This window comes from Tenrec ecaudatus, chromosome 4 (genome assembly GCF_050624435.1).
Source record: "Tenrec ecaudatus isolate mTenEca1 chromosome 4, mTenEca1.hap1, whole genome shotgun sequence".
NCBI lineage: Eukaryota > Metazoa > Chordata > Mammalia > Afrosoricida > Tenrecidae > Tenrec > Tenrec ecaudatus.
The window spans coordinates 168,197,806-168,217,004 of record NC_134533.1 but is presented as its reverse complement, the minus strand read 5'-3'; the positions used below and the strand labels follow the sequence as shown (position 1 = coordinate 168,217,004).

General features: G+C 44.3%; 1 protein-coding gene across 5 annotated transcripts in view; it reads left to right on the top strand.

The window, feature by feature from the left end:
• MECOM (MDS1 and EVI1 complex locus) overlaps positions 1 to 19,199 on the top strand; it is a 50,341-nt gene that overhangs the window by 8,321 nt on the left and 22,821 nt on the right. The window contains exons 3-7 of one of the 5 annotated variants that reach the window (XM_075548896.1): positions 929 to 1,076; positions 2,892 to 3,045; positions 7,476 to 8,832; positions 11,378 to 11,465; positions 16,240 to 16,266. In XM_075548896.1, the coding sequence (XP_075405011.1) occupies positions 929 to 1,076; positions 2,892 to 3,045; positions 7,476 to 8,832; positions 11,378 to 11,465; positions 16,240 to 16,266 (1,774 nt within the window). Of the gene's footprint in view, positions 1 to 928; positions 1,077 to 2,888; positions 3,046 to 7,475; positions 8,833 to 11,377; positions 11,466 to 16,239; positions 16,267 to 19,199 lie in introns of all 5 variants that reach the window. The other 4 variants (XM_075548895.1, XM_075548899.1, XM_075548898.1 and 1 more) reach the window with 4 other exon arrangements.

Below are 19,199 nucleotides of genomic sequence, written 5' to 3'. Positions count from 1 at the left end.
TGGCCATGATGAGACTGGATTTTCATTGCATGTGTACATGTTTCTTCCATAATGTTCGTAAAAGGGAGGACAACATTTGAGAAGGAAAGATGCCCTAACCTTGTGAAACACCTGTAACCATGTTTCCTTGGTTTTTGTTTTCCTTTGGAGAGACTTTGCGTTTATATTTGGTTAAAATGTCACACATATTTTCTGTCCTTCATTTACAGGTTTTCTATCAGACATTTACCTATGTACAATATACTTTGAATATAAAGGGAACTCCAAAAGAGTACATGGGAAAAAAATGATTATTTTTCAATTCCATTTCCCCCCAAACTTTCTGAAGCCCCCTCGCATTATTGCATACATATATGCTGTTTTTCTGTGTTTATAGCATGCGTGCTATTTGTCCATCCATGCATCTGTTCATCCATCCTAGGGTTCTGAGAAGTTGCTTTATTGAGTCGTTACCTTGTGGCTCACTTTCCCATTAGGTGAAGAGAAACCAAAGTCCTTTTGTGAATCTGGAGTTTAATGGCATTAAACAGAAGAAACAATGCCTGTTTACATCTTGAATATTGCCCTCACATTTTCAGGTTAAGGGTTTGTATTTGAATCAAGTCACTATTAGAAATTCCCTGGGGCAGTTAGAATTGTGCGGTGAGTTGACCATGCCCTTGGTTGGGCATAGATAATCCCTGTTAACTGTTGTCAGACTTTTTTTTTTTTAACGAGGACACTTCTGTGTAGTGAGAGACTGAAGGCAACATAAAGTGTGCTTTGTCTCTGACAAACCTGTTTCTTCTTTCTCTTTCCTCCTCCTTACCTCAACTCGTTTTCCTCCTTATTTTGCTAATTGCCAGTCAGGTTAGTCATAAAATGACATTCTGATAATGAATGTGTTCTTTGTCACCGCGTCTTACTGAATCAATTGTTCTCTTAACAGCTTGGAGAAACACATGTTGTCCCATACTGAAGAGAGGGAATACAAGTGTGATCAGTGTCCCAAAGCATTTAACTGGAAGTCCAATTTAATCCGCCACCAGATGTCACATGACAGTGGGAAGCACTATGAGTGTGAAAACTGTGCCAAGGTACAGTGAATTTGTAGGCTGCTTGACGCCCCCCCGCCCTGCCTCGCACAGCCCGTCACGTGCTGTGCACGGAACAACGCCCCTAAGAGGGCGGGCTGCAAATACCCTCGGAAAAGTAGTCTGAATGGTGTCTGCTAAAAGGCATCAGTTGAGTGTATGGAAAATACTTAGTGGGCAACCTTTTATTTTTGTAAGGGAGGAAGTGAGGCTTAATGGGGAGCTGCAGGACTAGGTGTCAGACAGCCTGGGTAAATAAAGTCTTGGTTCCGCGACGGACTTGCCAGCAGAGGGGTTGTTTTATGGCCGGTTGAGAATGAAAATGCATCCGGCGCGCATTACTGATCTCTCTGAATAGCAGCAGCGTGTGAGGAGGTGCATAACGCGTCTGGATGCCCATTTGGAGACAACAGCAGACTCCTGAATTGGCAGGTTTTTCCATGCAGTTCCCCACCCTGAGTCAGGACTTCACTCAAATGTACAAGCGCAGAGCCCTAGGGGCTGGGTGCCTCCGAAATGAAGGGTGTAAAATGAAAGCAACCCATTTGATCCACCCATCATTCACATTGTGCATTTTTGTACGCTCCTCAACTAAACAGAGCAGAAAGCACCAAACAGCTTCTTGTCTCAATAAGCTACTCCCCAAAGTTAAAAAAAAAAAAAAGAGTAGCATTTGAATGCCATTTCTCAGACCAGTGAGAATTAAGACGCTTGAAATGACCCTTTAAACACAGTTTCCTTCCTAGTGATGTGGGTGGCCTTCCCGTGCCTCCAGCACCTTGTCTGCATCTTTGGCCAAAGGAAAGATTGTAACTTACTGGTAATCGACTGAAACAGTGTCAGAATTTAGTCCTTAGGCCACTTCTTTAAAATTGATGGGGGTACTTTAGTTAAAAGCCCTGAAATCTGTTACATACTGTGTCTTTGTTTAAAGGATGAAAATAAGCCACTAGTTTGAGGAATGGCCTGGCCAGAATGTAATTTTTTAATTCTAACCAAAGAATTAAATGGGACCCAGACACCTTTAATGGGCTTATGATGTCATTCCCCAGTTTGTCCCACCGATCTCAAGAGATACATGGCGCTCAGAATATACCCAAAAGCCCCTGAGTTCATTCTGACTTAGGAAGATCTCCTGCGCTCCATACGGGTTTTTAGGGCTGCTGACTTCCAGACACACCTGGTAGGGGAGGTCCTCAAACTGCTGATATCCTGGATAGCAGCCGAGCATGCTACGGGCCCTGCCCAGAGGACCCAGGAAGGTTCTAGAGTTGAGTATTGGATAGCCCATGCCCTAGAGGAAAAGGAACCTGGTAACAATTCAGTGCTCGACTGCAAGGCAGCGGGGCAGCAGTGAGAACCCACTAGTTACCCCCTGAGAGGAGAGCCCTGGGGACCTGCTCCTATAGAGGGGGAGAGCCGTCCTCTCTCCTCCAGCAGTGACCTTAGAGGAAGGGCCCTGGAGAGGCAAGCAGCAAAGCACTCGACTACTAGCCAGGAGGTTGGCGGTTCAGGGGTGCTCCAACGGCAGCCCTTGGAAATCAGTTTCCGAAAGGCGATTGCCGTGGAAACACTATGGGGCCAGTCTATACGCTCCTGGGGTCTCCAAGAGTCCGAACCGATGGACGACAGACCACCCCCACCATCAAGGAGGGATCAGTGCACTTCGTGAACCAGACTTTCCTTGGGTTTGGGGGAAAACAAGTAAACAAAGAGAAGCCGCTCACAATGCCCCCCAATGCATTCTTGGGTCACTCCTGGTCTTCTTTCTGTCCTTGGGTTAAGTGTCTTGATTAATCAGTACTCATTTCCTAGCAGGTTTTCACGGACCCTAGCAACCTTCAGCGGCACATCCGCTCTCAGCATGTCGGTGCCCGGGCCCACGCTTGCCCGGAGTGTGGCAAAACGTTTGCCACGTCATCGGGCCTCAAACAACACAAGCACATCCACAGCAGTGTGAAGCCCTTTATCTGTAAGTTTTTTGTTTTGTTTCAACCCTCCAGCCCCCCTTCCTGCATCTGTCTCTCCTCAACGAATCACTGTGATCAGGAAAGTGCCCATGCCTGGTCCTTAGGGGGGTCACCTTGTTAACTAGTTAGGGGCCGCTCTGGGAGGGCTATTTTCTATTATAAGAAAATCTTTTATGGCCAGGCCCATGGTGTTCTGTCCATGATCCGCAGGGTGTTTTCTTTGAGATGAAATCAATGATAGGTAGCGAAAGGAAAAGTCGTTAAATAATGAAAGGGCAGCCTCCCCAGGTTGTGGGATTTATTGGAGACTACCAGATTTGTCTCACACTGTAAATGCTCGTGGCTTTGTAAACCGCCACAGAGCAGCTATTGCTACACAAGACGCAGTGATAAAACCCTGCTCTGGAAGGACCCCACCCGGCAAGGAGGCCTATGAATCCGGGTGTGTAGGTGTGTGAGTGCGCATGTGTGGTGGGAGGGGAGGGGGTGTTGGATAAAATGCTCTTCAATCTAGCCATTGTGACGTACCACACTGTCAGATTGATAGTTCCCAATTGATTAAGAAAGAACATGTTCACTTTGATGCTGGACACAGAACTGCTCTTGCCCACTGTGCAAAAATAGATCTGCACGCAGGGGGCATCCCACCTGGCACGGACTTGGGGTAACACAGTTCCAGAAAAGTAAAACTCAGCCTTCATTTGCCTCTTTCCCTCCTCGTCCTAGCCCTCCACTGTGTGGAAGTGTTTCTTCAGGAAAATCCATTGTTCTCAGTACTTCTGGGCAACAGGTCTGGGTTTCTTTTGATCCATTACCCAGCGAGGCATATACGCATGATGACTCATACTAACTTCGAGATTGATTCTGGACCAGGTACACACAGTCAGTTGACACACACTCACTCGCTGGCAAAACCTCCCACTCGGGAGCCCCTCCTTCACAACAGCCCTCCCGGCAACAACCTGATCGTTTGTGTTAGGGACCGGACACATTGCTGCAGGGCCTGATGGGAAAAAAGCCGATTTCAGGGCCAAGGCAGAGATGCCAGAGACCAGCCCTTCTCCACTTTGCCTTGACCCAGCCCTCTCTCGTGCTGCCAAGCCCCCAGGAGAGCTTTTCTTTCCCCTTCCAGTTCCCACTGAAGCCCCGATTCCCCGACGTTCTTATGTTCCCTGGGTGGAGCGAGGAAGGCTAGCAGATAAACAAAAGGGTGCCGGTCTCCCTGGGGAAGCGCCGTGGAAAGTCACGGGAAATAAAATATACAATAGAAACTTCAGACGTCTCAGAAAGACATTCCTGAATCTAGGCTGTAATGTCCTAAAAATGGAGTTGACGTTCTGTAAGCAGACAATGTCAGAATACTTCATGGATTTCTGGTTTCTCACAAATAAATTTTAATAACATTGTTAGGTTTTTGGTAAGTAGAGGGGAAAAAACACCACAATGAATTATGGACATGTATTGAATACTCTGTTATTTAAAATCAAAGTCAGTAAATAGCGCTTCCTGTCATCTCAGATTCTGGGAGCTGAAAGTTGGTGTTAAAACCAAGCATCCCACTTTACAAAGCTGTAGCGTGTCCCTTTCCAGTCTGACGGAGTCCACTCTTTCCCGTGAACGTGTGTGCTGTGACTGTTGGTAACAGTGAAATAGCAGATGCCATTTTACAAATATAAAACCTGACAGAGAACCATGGAGTAATTATGAATAATGGCCTTGTAACTTCAGATGGGGGGGGAAACAATGTCAGGATCAGGAGTTGGGGGGGGTGGCAGGCGTTGGAAGCAGCGGCGGTTCATCTGGAGTTGCTATCTGTGGCTCCCCAGAAGGCCACACACCACGGCGTACCCCCACGGGGGTGTGTTTATGAGCACTGTCTCAATGACAGTGTCCCACCAAGCTGAGCCCAAAGTCACCAGTAGTAAGGTAATTATTTAGTGCCTTCAAAGAAATCTCCAGCCTCCCCAAATAGAAACCACATGTTCTAATAGGCTGGCTATATTCAAAATAGCCTCTTAATTTGTTTAATAAGGAGAAAAAAATGCAACTTTAACTGCCGGCTAATTCCTCATTACTGAGAAAAATTACAGTAGAATGCATAGCCCGCAACATCAACGGAGCCATTGACCTGGAGGCCTTCAGAGGCTCTGCCTAAGGGAGCCCGGAGATCCCCCTGAAGCTGCTCAGCCGTGTAACAGCAGGGTGCAAACAAGAAAGCCAGGGGCACCTTGGAGGACTCCAGTGTAGAGCGGACAGTTGATTTCCCTCAATCCAGCCAGCCAGCTGTAACATTGAGATTTCTATTGAAAGAAGTGTAAGAAACAGCACATGTTTGCCAACAGGTCACAGGCCTTCCAGAAGCTTACTCCCTGCTTCAAAATCCAACAAGATGGTATCGCGGCTCCATTGAAAGACTCGGTAGGGAAAAAACATAGTTTCCTTGCGAGACTGTTTTCACAATTTCGGCATCTTATTTACAGTCCTCATTGCCCATAGCTGAGCAGGGTTAGAATACCTACTGAACGTGTTGTTCCACTCTATTTAGTTTTTCATATGGTTCCATTTAGTGTTTCAAAGTATGTAAATACTCTGCATTGATGGTGTATGGCTTAACAGCACATGGTTTTAAAGTAGACTCTGGTCAATACATTGGACTGGAATAATTTGGAAGTAAGTCGCCCACACGTGGTTCTCTTCTCACTCAAACACGTCAGAAGCCAAGTCCCGAGGGACACTGGGAAGGTACGACAAGGGCGCGTGTGTCCCGAAGATGCTCATTTCAGTGCGCAGGCAGGTTAGAGGAGCCAGCCACTGGTGTGAGAGGGGAAAGCGAGGGACGTTCTCGAGAGAGTTTATGAATTTGAAAGGACATCACTCACACTTTCTCTCCTCGCTCGGACGCGTTGTCTCATGAGCCTTCTCCCCATGGAAGGCGCCTTTACTTTTTTACCAAGCTCATGGAGGTCTGTAGCAATCCATTTAATTTCTAGCAGAAAGCGAAACAGGTAACCATACACTCTGCACTGCCGTTATGTAGCCGCCTCTATGGGACAATGCCCATCCTAGGTGGGATTTGCTGATGGATGTTGTCACATGGAAACAACACGTGTGGCATGTCGCCTTCCACTTGGTGTCTGGTGTTATTTCACTGATTTCCAACAAGACACATCCTGCTGCTGTGTGCAGTCCATTAAAGTAAGCACACCGTGAAGTGGACTCCGCTCTACTGAAGGGTAATAAAAACACAATACCTGGAGGACCGATGCGATCACCCTCCTGTGCCAGGAGGGAGGCAGAATCCAACGAAAGATTCTTAACCCGGACAAAAGAAGTTCGTGAAGCTCATCAAGTTGGGCTTAGAAAGAAAACAAAATATATAGCTATATCTAGGCCTGTGCAAGAAGGGAGCTGTCACACTTACACTCCACGGGCACATTGTTGGTGAGGGGGACTACTTCACAGCCGCCCGCACTGCCGGGGTTTTCTTTCTGAATTCCAGCGTTCAAAATACACTCCCCCCACTCGCCAGAGTTGGCTTCTGCATATAGAAGTCGAGCCCTGAGATAAACGGGGAAGATAAGACAAGTGGACATGTTTCCCAAGGACCGGGGTTTCATAAATGCAGGAAGGTTCGCACAACCACTGGTGTGAGGGGAAGTCAGAGGACGTGATCATAGTTCATGGGAATCGGCAATGCAGGATGGGCCACATTCAATTTAGCTTCCTCTGCCGGCTTAAAATAGAGCCATTGTAAATTATGTCAGTCTTTCTCAAATCATGAAAATGATTTTTTAAAATGTCCCAGAATACACAATGTGCATTGTTGTGGGGCTTTGATGTGTGAATGATGAGAGTGTATGATATAATTCGAACTAAATAAAAGGAGATCAGTCACCGGCTGCCCCCACCCCCCACCCCCTGGGGAGAAGGGACTGTAACATGAAGCTTCTGGTCAAGGACAAGACTGTTTTATTTTGTTTTGATGCCTCCAACCTAGAAACCTGATGGACTAGAACATTGTGCTGTGTTTTCTACTTAATACGTTTCTAAGATTTTAATTGCTAAGCTTCTCTTAGTGTGGTCCCTGGGTGGGGGGATCGCTGCATCTCGGAGTGTGGGTTTTCCATCTGTATTAATTACCCAGATACGATGCAAAATATTATGCAGTGGGGATGACAGCCTATGTGGAGAGAGAGATGGTAAAGCATTTGTTCTGCGTCAAGACATTGGTCATTTTCGATGCCTCCTTTTGGCATCTAGGGAGGTGGGGGTCCTTGGTGTTCGGGGCGACCAGAATGATGCCATCCCCAGAATGATGCCATCTTCATTTGGCTTTCTGACTGAAATTTGGGGTAAACCAATTGTGAATACTTGCTAAACTCAGAAGCATTTGCCATAAAGCCTGAGATTCTTTTTTGTTGTTTGCACACAGGTGAGGTCTGCCATAAGTCCTATACTCAGTTTTCAAACCTTTGTCGTCATAAGCGCATGCATGCCGATTGCAGAACCCAAATCAAGTGCAAAGACTGTGGACAAATGTTCAGCACTACGTCTTCCTTAAATAAACACAGGAGGTTTTGTGAGGGCAAGAACCATTTTGCGGCAGGTGGATTTTTTGGTCAAGGCATTTCACTTCCTGGAACCCCAGCTATGGATAAAACGTCCATGGTTAATATGAGTCATGCCAACCCGGGCCTTGCTGACTATTTTGGTGCCAATAGGCACCCTGCTGGTCTTACCTTTCCAACTGCTCCTGGATTTCCTTTGAGCTTCCCTGGTCTGTTTCCTTCCGGCTTGTACCACAGGCCTCCTTTGATACCTGCTAGTGCTCCTGGTAAAGGACTACCAAGTACTGAACAGACCAGCAAAAGCCAAAGTCCCCTCATGACACATCCTCAGATACTGCCAGCTACACAAGAGATTTTGAAGGCACTTTCTAAGCACCCACCTGTAGGAGACAATAAGCCAGTGGAACTCCAGGCCGAGAGGTCCTCTGAAGAGAGGCCCCTTGAGAAAAGCAGTGACCAGTCAGAGAGTAGTGACCTTGATGATGTCAGTACGCCAAGTGGCAGTGACCTGGAAACAACCTCGGGCTCTGATCTGGAAAGTGACATTGAAAGTGATAAAGAGAAATTTAAAGAAAATGGTAAAATGTTCAAAGACAAAGTAAGCCCTCTGCAGAATCTGGCTTCAATAAATAATAAGAAAGAATTCGGCAATCATTCCATTTTCCCACCGTCCTTAGAGGAGCAGACTGCGGTGTCAGGAGCTGTGAATGATTCTATAAAGGCTATTGCTTCTATTGCTGAGAAATACTTTGGTTCCACAGGACTGGTGGGGCTACAAGACAAAAAAGTCGGAGCTTTACCTTACCCTTCCATGTTTCCCCTCCCGTTTTTTCCAGCATTCTCTCAGTCAATGTACCCATTTCCTGATAGAGACTTGCGATCGTTACCTTTGAAAACGGAACCCCCATCACCCAGTGAAGTAAAGAAACTGCCAAAGGGAACCCCTGAGTCTCCCTTTGATCTCACCATTAAGAGAAAGGATGAGAAGTCCTTGGCCCCGGTGCCCTCCAAGCCTCCAGCAACACCTGCCACCAGCCAAGACCAGCCCCTGGATCTAAGTATGGGCAGTAGGAGTAGAGCCAGTGGGACCAAGCTGACCGAGCCTCGGAAAAACCACGTGTTTGGAGAAAAGAAAGGAAGCACCCTAGAAGCAAGGGCGGCGTCAGATGGCTCCTTGCAACATGCTAGGCCCACTCCTTTCTTTATGGACCCGATTTACAGGTAAGGCCGGGCGAGAGGCTGGCTCCCAGGCGCGAACACACCTGGCCAAGGAAGTTCTCACACTAGAACATTAAGGTCTTGAAAATTCGTGTTTGTTAGGATTCATAAAACACAGAGTGAGCCTATTAGGTCCAGTGAATTTTTGTTTTCTTGGATTTTTTTTTTTTCTCTTTCGGAGCGTTGGCACATTAGGGCTGGATTTTTTTTTTTTTAATGTCTCAAAGTTGGGGATTTGAAATCGGTTCACAAATGATTTTTCTCTTGACCATACATTTATGTTGCAGCACTTTTTTAAAGAGTGGAAAATATGGGAAAGTCATATTTAAGGCGAGATGTCGGAGCGGTGGAAGAATGGGGCTCCTGGAGGATTAGCGCAAATATGTGTGGGTACTGTCCCCAGCCGGGCTGTTTTGAATAAGATGGGATCTAGAACAGCAAGAATCCATTCTTTGTTAACCTACCGACACATTCTTAATAAGCTCTGCTCTCGTTCTGTTTCTAAATAAATCTCTTAGGAGGCACAAGCAAATGAAATACTAACCACAGAAATGTTTTGTATATAATATGAGTGGTCAGCCTCAGAAACATGTTTCTGTTTAACGAGGGAATCTATCAGTCATTATCCAGTTTCCTTTGGCGCATCCAAAAATTCTTTGGACAAAACTTATATTTTGTAATAAAATGTCTCAGAAGCAATAATCTGTAATACTCCTTTGACCGTTAGAACAATAGCAGTTTCTTCCGATGGTATGATAGCCAGAACGTGTTACATATTCCATTTATTGCCAAGTATTTCATGTTTACTCTCATGGTCGATTCTTGAACATCATCAAGAACTAATGGGATGGCTGACTGATTTTTTTCAATGGGCACATTTAAGATGAAAATATTTCTATATTTTTGCCTGATTCTCTTTTCTATGGAGAGGATTTGGTGCTATTTAATGCAGTAATGTGTATTGAATTCCTATCACACACACACACAGTGAGGTTTTGTGGCTTATCACATACTATTCAAGGTACAAGTTTTTCGATTAAAATCCTCCTCTCTGCATTAGCTGCAGTGCATTAACAAAGAAACATTGCCATCGAGTAGATGCCGACTCACAGCGACCCTATGGGACAGGGTGAAACAGCCCCTGTGAGTTTCTGAGACCGCAACTGTTTATGGGAATAAAAGCCCCATCTTTCTCCTGTGGAGTGGCTTCAAACTGCTGACCTTACAGGTTGCAGCCCCAAGTGTAACCACCACGCCACCGGGGCTCCTTTTAAGCATGACACAGGACACCAAAACAAAAAGCAGTGCCAATATGTCTCAGAGCCTTTTGTGCCCGAGTTCAGCAACTTTTCTTCTTTCCTTTTTGCCCTTTGCACTTACTGTTTTCATTCCTCTCACTGTCCGGTACGAGGAAAACAACCTCCACCACCAGGCACCCTCTCTCTCTCTTGTATGTAGCATGTCTGATGCCCACTGCCAGTAAAGTTGCATTTTCACGTCCATGAGGGGACTTCATTTGTTTGCTCAAAATAATTTCCCAGACGGTCTTCCTGAATCCTTCTGACGGCAATCGGTGGTCCTCCTCGGCACCTCCCAGCTTTCTCTCTCTCCACTCCCGTCTCCAGTCTTTCTCCCAGTTCAATTCCTAGGCCTGCCGCCGTCTTGCCAAACTCGAGTTATGGAGTCAGACTTCGGTTTGAATCTCAGTTGTCCAACCGATAATACCATGATATTTCATAGTCAGTGAAATCAATCGTATATGCAAAACACACCCACCGGAAGCGGTGTCTCAAGAATGATTGCGGCTTGGTATTGGTTGTGATTCTATTTTTAAATGTACATATTACACCGTTTTTAGCTATATGGTAAAAAGAAATTGCTTTGATTCACCCCACGGTGTCATTTTCCTTAAGTGCTCAAGAAAATACAAGGACAGAGATTTCCAAAGCAGAAGAAGGGACTTGGGGTTTGTAGACGTCTGTTCCTATCTTTTAAACGTCTGCCTCTTCTTCAGCTGCCCTGTTTACCAGCAGCGGCATCTGAAAGAAGAAACGTGCATCTCCAAGTGTGACTAGCAGGGCAAAGAGTATGTTTGGAAACTGCCTGATCTCAGTGCCAAAGGTGAAAGAAATGCACTATCGGGGGACCACCTTCTCACTAGAGAATGAATAGCTTTAATTTTCAGGAGTCCCAAATCAGCAAGGATTCTTGTCCACATCTGTAACGGACAGACACCTGATTTGACACAAATGGCTCCAAGTTAGTGAGTTGTCTTTGTTTGGTTTGGTTTTTCCCATTTCCCCGACATATGACTACTAACCATTAAGTAGGATTGTTCCGTTAAAAAGAGAAGTCTTTCTGCTTTTGAGCACCGCTGGAAGTTCTCTGCGTGTTCTTCAAAACCTGAGCAGGTAGCTCCCCATTTTTTTTCGCGTGTTTCTCAGAAACATGCCATTTGTTTGATTGTTAGTTGTTTTAAATGTCAGTGATTATGTTGTGACTGATATATGAGACCGATTCTCCAGCAAATCTAATTTTAACCTTTCAGAGTAGAGAAAAGAAAGCTAACAGACCCACTGGAAGCTTTAAAAGAGAAGTACTTGAGACCTTCTCCGGGATTCTTGTTTCACCCACAAGTAAGTATTTTGAACTTGAGACTTGAAGCTTGTAAACTAACTTGTTGATCCTGAAAAGCAGGTGCAAAGAAATGAAAGAAATCTTGAGAACACGAGGATTTCCTATGACGCTGGTGCGGAAGAGCACAGGAAATTCTGGCCGAATTAAAGTCCAAGCTCTTTAAAGAAAAAGTCACGGACGCATATGTACAGATAAGGGTTTGGGCGAGAAATGATTATTTGCTCTTCACTGCTCACTGAGCTAGACAGTGCATTCAGATTAAGAGCATTTTGGTCAAGAAAATGAATATCCAAGTTCTCTTTGATACTCAGAAATGGATCACATTGTGACTTGTCCTAAACTCACGAAGGTCGTGTTCCTTAGATAAAAACAGGAAATGAGTCTACCTGACAAGTTTACCAAAGAGGGTGAAGGAATTTATCCAGAGACCACTAGGCATTCCATCAAAGTTCGGTAATTGCCCAAGAATTCTGCACAATACACAAAGCTATTTGCTGAATGAAGCCGTGTCTAGTTATCAAGATACAGACAGCTCTTCACTGCAAAAAAAAAAACAACAACAAAAAACAAAACCAAAAAACAGTGTTATCTAAGGAATTCACATCGGTGTCTTACACATCTGTTTGCGGGGGCTCTCTCTCCTTTCCTTTCCTTTCCTTTTTAAATCCACTTACACATCAGTCAGCCTGTGGGGAATTGTCGCCAAGGAACACATGCTTAAGGACCTTGAATCTGTATTTTTTCATTTTATGTTTCCATTTTGTTGGTATTGTTGAAAGGATACAAACTCTGACCTTTATCGACAGGAAGCAAAATTTCCATGAAAATAACTGAAATCAGTAAAATCTAATTTGTTCTGTTTTGATATGTGCTCACACAAGGGCTGCTCTGTTTTACGTAGGCAGTCTCATAGAAAGTCAGACGGCAACGAACTCATCTTGGGATATGCTTCTCCTCCCCTGCCTTGAGAGCACGCACACACACACACACACACACTCCCTATTTGCTCATCTGCGTTTTCTCAAGTTCCTCGCCCTCTGCCCCCACCAGGGTCCTGAGTAACTTTTATGCACGTAACGCTCAGGTTACATGTTAGTTGTTGTTTGCTGACCCTAGCCTCCTCCCCGTGTATTTTCCTAAGCACACTGTGTGCTAGGGAAGTCCTTTGGAGGGAATATGATGGGAAAAATGTATACAACGTGCGCATTATTTATGGTAGATGATATCTGAAACGCTGTCTTCTGAGAAATCTCTTATTACTAAGAGATTATCGTTCTTAAAACCCTTATTTATTTATGTAAGTCATTTTATTGGGGGCTCTTACAGCTCTTGTAACAACTCATACATCAGTTGTATCAAGCACATGTGTACATATGTTGCCATCATCCTTTTTTTAAAATATCATTTTATTGGGGGCTCGTACAGCTCTTATCACAATCCATGCATACATCCGTTGTGTCAGACATTTATACATATATTGCCATCATCATTTTCAGAACATTTTCTACTTGAGCCCTTGGTGTCAGCTCCTCTTTCTCCCTCCCTACCCTACCCTCCCACCATCGTGAACCCTTGATAAATTATAAAATATTATTAGGGTCATATCTTAGGCCATTCGCTGTCTCCCTTCACCCATGTTTCTGTTTTTCATCCCCTGGGGGGGGGGGGAGGAGGGGCTTATACTGAGATCATTGTGTAAAACCCCCCATTTAATGGAGAAATTTATCATGGCTTAAAAAATTCTCTGTTAGCATTTTATACCTAGTTTGGAAAATGTTATTTTGTCTTAATGGTATGGAAAATCGTCTCATTCCTATTAATTTTAAATAGGAAATCTAATGGAGGCTATTCATTGACATGCTGATTTTACAAAAAAGAAGCATGTTCTAAAACAATAAATATTTATCAGGGACTGATAGGGTATATTGATGCTGACCTACGTTGGTTTTTTGGTGTGTTTTTTTGTGGACTTCATGGGCGCAAAAACCTGCGCTGCTCCGAGGGCCTTCCGGGAGGAGGCTGGGCAGCAACAGGGATTCAGGGGCCTCAGAGCAGAGGCTCTTGGTGGACTATGGCAGGAATATGGCTTTCCTTCGAGGACCCGATCTGTCCCTGGGTGCTACTGGCAGAGATAGGGGACATCCTTCGTTTGCCTTATCTTCAGATCAACTCGCCTCGTGTCTCAGCAAACCTGCCCCCCATGTCCAGATGTCTCCACAGAAGGTGTTGTTTGTTCCTTCGAAGATGTGATCCCTTTGCCCTTGGCCTCCAGCCAACCTAGTCGGGCCCCTTGTAGTCGAGGTGATTCCGACTAATGGAGGTTCTACGGGCAGCAGTGCGTGCTCTCTAGCGTTTCCGAGGCTGTCAGTCTTCACAGAAGCTGAGCGACGAATGGGCTCCAGCCACCCACTTTGCTGTAAGCAGCCCGTCGCTTCACCCGCTGTGCCACCAGGGCCCCCTTAGCCTTGAGGGCCACCTTAAAAGGGGGTTGGTGCAGGCGTCACTGCCGCAGGGCGGCACGTGTTTCAGCACTGTGCAGGTCGGAGGCACGTGGAAAGCCTCTGGTGGTTAATGGATGCAGCCTTCGCTTTGAATACAGACCAGTCTCGGCAAAATCACCTCTTCTCGTGCCCAGAGGCCAGTTTCTTTGGCCAGCACTGTGCTGTGTATCGAGGAGCAGTTGGAAAGATGTGTTCTTGGCACAAGCCTGCCATCAGTTTGGTGACACTGAGCAAAAAGCCAAACTGGAAGGACTTGGCTCTGCTGCCCGAGCTTGCCAGGATTTCATAGCTATGGACATGCTTTGACAAGACCGTTGATTATGTAATTTTCCATCTAAGGGATACCAGAGTGGACACTATGGGCTCTTCATCTTTAAAATAGGCATGATAGTTGCCCTAATGACTATTGGGGATTATCATTACAATACAAAAATGATATGTCCTCAGTCCTTTAGGAGAAACTGTCAAGAAATACCTTAGTGTGTGTGGTGGTATTTTCTGGGCAAACATGATTTCCACTTCTTGAATATCTTTGTATTCCACCCAGTTCCCAAACCTTAGGTAAGGAAAGACAAGACACCTTAATCCATAGTTAACGAATTCTACAGAAAGATTTTTAGGGTGTTTAAATATACAAGAAAACATGCATCAAAAGATAAATAAATAGGTTTTAAAAAAAATATTCTGAGAGCCTAAATTCCTCTGTTTAGCTCAGTTCTACTTTTTTAGCTCAATTCTTGAAGTAGAGTTCTTAAAGCCCTAGAAGTAGCCTATTTCCCCTATTCCACCTCCTGGGCACGACCTATCTTTCCATTTTCCTCTGCTAGTGCACTGATTTACTGTCGGGGCATTGGGGCCCTCCCCGGGTTTGTGGTTGGAAAGCATTGGCCGTGCTTTAGTTGGAGATCGTGGCTTTGAAAGGGAGATGACAGTTACGTGTTGGTGACGTAGTGGGAATGGTGTTCGTGTGCAGTCTCGTCTAGAATGTTCATGTCATGGATTTCTATTTTAGATACTTTGGGTTCATGCAGATAGCTCATTTAATCATTCACCGAGATAATCTGGTAATAACCGGCTATTAGTCCTTGGTTTGATGCTATCATTTTGATAGATAGAAAGTGTTATATAGTGTTTTGTATGCAAACGCTATTGTGTTGCTAGGCTGTGAATCAGGTTGTTTCTGACTCATGCTGACCTCAGCTCAGATCGGTGTGTTTGGGCCACTGATGCAACTGCATTACATCATATATAATGTCTACTGTAACCAAACATATTGGGTTATTTATGCACTGTATTTTCAAACGTCTGGCTTTGTATGCATCTAGAACAAATACTTGCTTTTACTTGTATTTTCATCACGCATACATTTATTTATATTTTCCCTCTTTTCGTGTTGGGAGTATCATGTTACTACATTCCACGGTATTTAGGAATATCTTACAGTCTTTTCCCAAACTGTCACATGCATATTGATGTGAAAACCATTTGTCTTTCCCCGGTTTACTTCTGTTTAGCTTTCAACGAGTATTTCTTATTGGTAGATTTATTCTGTGGGGTAAAAAAAAAAAACCCAAACCACCATCTTTTATAATCTGTGTATCTTCCCTAATAAAGCTATCACAACGTAAGACATGCTTATGGGCTTAACCTTTGTGATTCTTGAGAAGTCTTAAAGCCCAGTGGCGTCTACTCCACTGAATCTTGTTATAAATTATAGACCTTCTTTGGCTCTTGAGCTCGCACGGAGGCATTCTCAAAACTGATGGTGCGGACCCTAGACTAGAGGCCAAGTGGTATGTCGCTAAGTCTCACAGCTTTGTGTTACTCAGCATTTCACAGTTTTTGAATAAATACCTTCTTTGTTATCCACATTATAAAAATCTGAGGCTTTTTTGGGGGTGATGGGAGGGAACTAAAAGAAATGCCTTGATATTTAGTTGTGGGTGTCGAATGCAGTGATTAAAACCAAATAGAAAGGAAACACCTAGTGTGCTGTTAAAATTTCAGTAGTATGAAGTGTTAACATTTCTTGGATCAAAGAAGCTTTTGGTTGATAACCGTGATTCTAAAATTTAATTTAGGTAAGTAGGGGAAACTCTGCAGTGTTATAAAAATATTTCATGTTCATTCCCAAAGCTCTTACTCAAGCTACAGTTACATGATAAGCAACCTTTACTAAGTTCGTTTAAATGCTAATTTCTCAAAGGATAGATCGTAATAGAGATACCGACCCAGAAGTAATTTCTTGTTTTTGTTTCAATTTTGCTCCCAGTACCAACTGCCTGATCAGAGAACATGGGTAAGTTTCCTCCTTCTATTTTTGACTGAAATAATGTCGCACTAACAAGGAAACAACTTGAACTCTCAATTGGTGTATGGACAGAAAGAATTCTGAACCCGTCCGCACTAAGTGATTCGACTTCAGCAGATACGTTTCCAACTTTGCCGAGTCGCACAGCACATTCCCTTATAATTGGGCATTTAATATGCTACAAATTGTTTACAGAAAGATGTTTATTCTATATGTCTGGCCCAATCCACATAATTATCCATTGATGTCAACTCTTCCTGGGTACCTGTGAGCATGTTGTTAAAAAGAGGTTTCGATGTGGGTCACTAAATGGAAACAGCCATTAGTTGGGGGAGCTTGCATCAGCATGTTAAAGATGCTTTTGATAAAGCTTTCTGAAGGACAAAACCTGAACTTGTGTGCAGACCCAGGCTGACATTGGAATTCGTATCCGTATATCCCAGGGCAGAAATTGGTTCTGCCTGTTTGAAGAGGTAAAGCTAAATGTTTAAAAATCCATATCTGACTTTAGTAAATGGGTTTTGTTTTGTTTTAGTTTTGAGCCTCACTTCCTCCACTTTCAGTTACTGTTCCCAGATAGCGTCAGCATCAGCTAGTAGTACTGGGAGCTGCTTTATTTCTTATTGGGAAAGACATTCAGCACACAAAGAGCACAGTGTATGTAGTTTATTCACCACCGAATAAACCCTAGGTCAATGGAAACTACATATATTGTGAAACTCCTTCTAAGTGTAAGTGTAAGTGTTTTTGTTTCTCTTCACTCTCTCCTTCAAGAGTGACGCTCCTCAAGCATCAAAACTCTGGGAGATAGGTCAGCTACTTTGCAAAAGCCGTGTTTCAATTTTATATCAACCGGTGTAGGAACACTGTGCCGTGTACCTGGTTCCTTCATCTGAGGTGGTTGTCTGCCAGAAATTCTTCCATTCCTCCTATACAGTAGGGAGCGAATTGTGATTTTTTTTTTCATTTATTTTAAGGGCACGTAAGAAGAGAGGCTGGCTGACAAATGGTTGTGTAGCCCATGGGGTTATTATTCTGATTGCCCTGGTCTACATGTCCAGTGTTTCTCCCCGACTCGCTTTTCAGACGTCGCCCTTAGTCCCATGCTGCACTTCTTCCATCTAAGGACAGTGTTACTGAAAGCGTTACAGGGTCAGCTGCTTCAAGCTTAAGGTGTTACCCCTCCGACCTAAATGACCATTGGTGCCAACCCGTTGACAAAACCAAGTGGGCTTGCCAACGACATTCTCTTTCCATGTGAGGCACAGCCACTGTCGTGACACGTGTGTGGAAAGTGTCCCATTTCTTTGGAACCATGGTGCTTTCAGAGCTGCAAGCGACACTCCTTTTGCAGAACCTAAGAAATCCAGATGGCACACTGGTTACACACACTTACCGAAAGGTTAGCCGTGCCAAACCACCAGCCCCTCCGCGGGAGAAAGATGTGGTGTCTGCTCCCAGACACCCGACAGGACAGTTCGCTCTGCCCGGTGGGGTCGCTAGGAGTTGAAATTGACTAGATGGCGACGTGTTTTTTAATGACACATAGACGCTGATGGGAAATGTTAAAGGATATATTTATAATTTTTATATCAAAAGTTCTGATTCCATCATCGTGACTGATGAATAATGTGCTGCATGGGAAGAGATAACTATAAAATGTGACTCTTTACGTCTCCCCCAAATGGCCATGATGTTGATATTTCTCGATTGTCAAGCAAATAAGTATGGAAAACCAGTATAGCTACAAACTTTCCCATCGTAAGTTACTAGTGACAGGTTAGTTGCTTCGTGATACAAGCATGCGCCATCTAATTTGCGGACCATTGGGTTGCAGAGCTCAGAGTGCTGTTGTGCACAGCGTATCATACAACCAGGCTGTCGCTTTAATAGTTTTAATGAGAAACTTCTTGTTTTTATGTCATCAATTATTGACTGTCAGACAGTAAATATTCATCTAAATGCTTAGGATCCAGTTGATGCTATCTTGCCTGCTGAAATGTTTTAAAAATACATAGAGAGATGGCGGCATTTTTTGGTAGGAGCTAGGGAATTATGTCCAAATATTAGTTTGCGTCACTATGAAGTTAATGGTCTCTCTGGGACTGCAGGGGGTGAAACAACTTCCTCTTCCAGGCATCTGGCTGCCGATACCATCAACAACCATTACATATGAAAATAAAAATTATTGCTCCATAGAAAAAAATTGTCCTTTACTGATAAGAGATTAATTAGCCTATGACATTAATGGTCATAAGGCGATATTTCTAAAATAATATGATCTGTGACCTTTTTTTCCCCTCATTCTCAGAAAATTTCTTATTTAGATTTCTTGGTCCTGGTAAGGGTGCATTACCCTCTCCGGTCAGTAGGAAAAAATATGTGTCGCTAAGATTCTGTTCCCTTTATCCAGGTGTCCTGAGTTTTCAGACACTGCGTCAGATGTCAGAATGTAGTGCTTCTTTTGGGAGATGTGTCTTAGTTCTGAGGGAAGCACCCGTGAGCCAGCCCAGGTGGGAAGAGAACATAGGAGCGTTGACCTTACACTTGATAAAGATCCGCTTAGTCCAGGACTGTGCATTTGCTTACCACTATCGGGCTGAGGTTGGTTCAAATGTTGCTAGTCTTTTCCAAATGGCAACTATCTAAGTCACCTTTGCCCGGCTTAATGAGGAAACATACACTTTCCAGCTGAGAGGAAGTGCCGGGAGAACACACCTGGGGAAGATGAAGAGAGAGATTCAAGGATGGCTTTTATGCTGCTTCCAGGATGCTAGTGGGGGGGTGTGGTGTGTGTGTGTGTGTGTGTGCGTGCGCGTGCGTGTGTGTTGGCTTTTATGCTGCGTCGGGGATGCTAGCTGGTGTGTCTGTGTGTGTATTGGTAATAGTGACCTTCAGCTTATTTTTCCATTTTCCGTCTT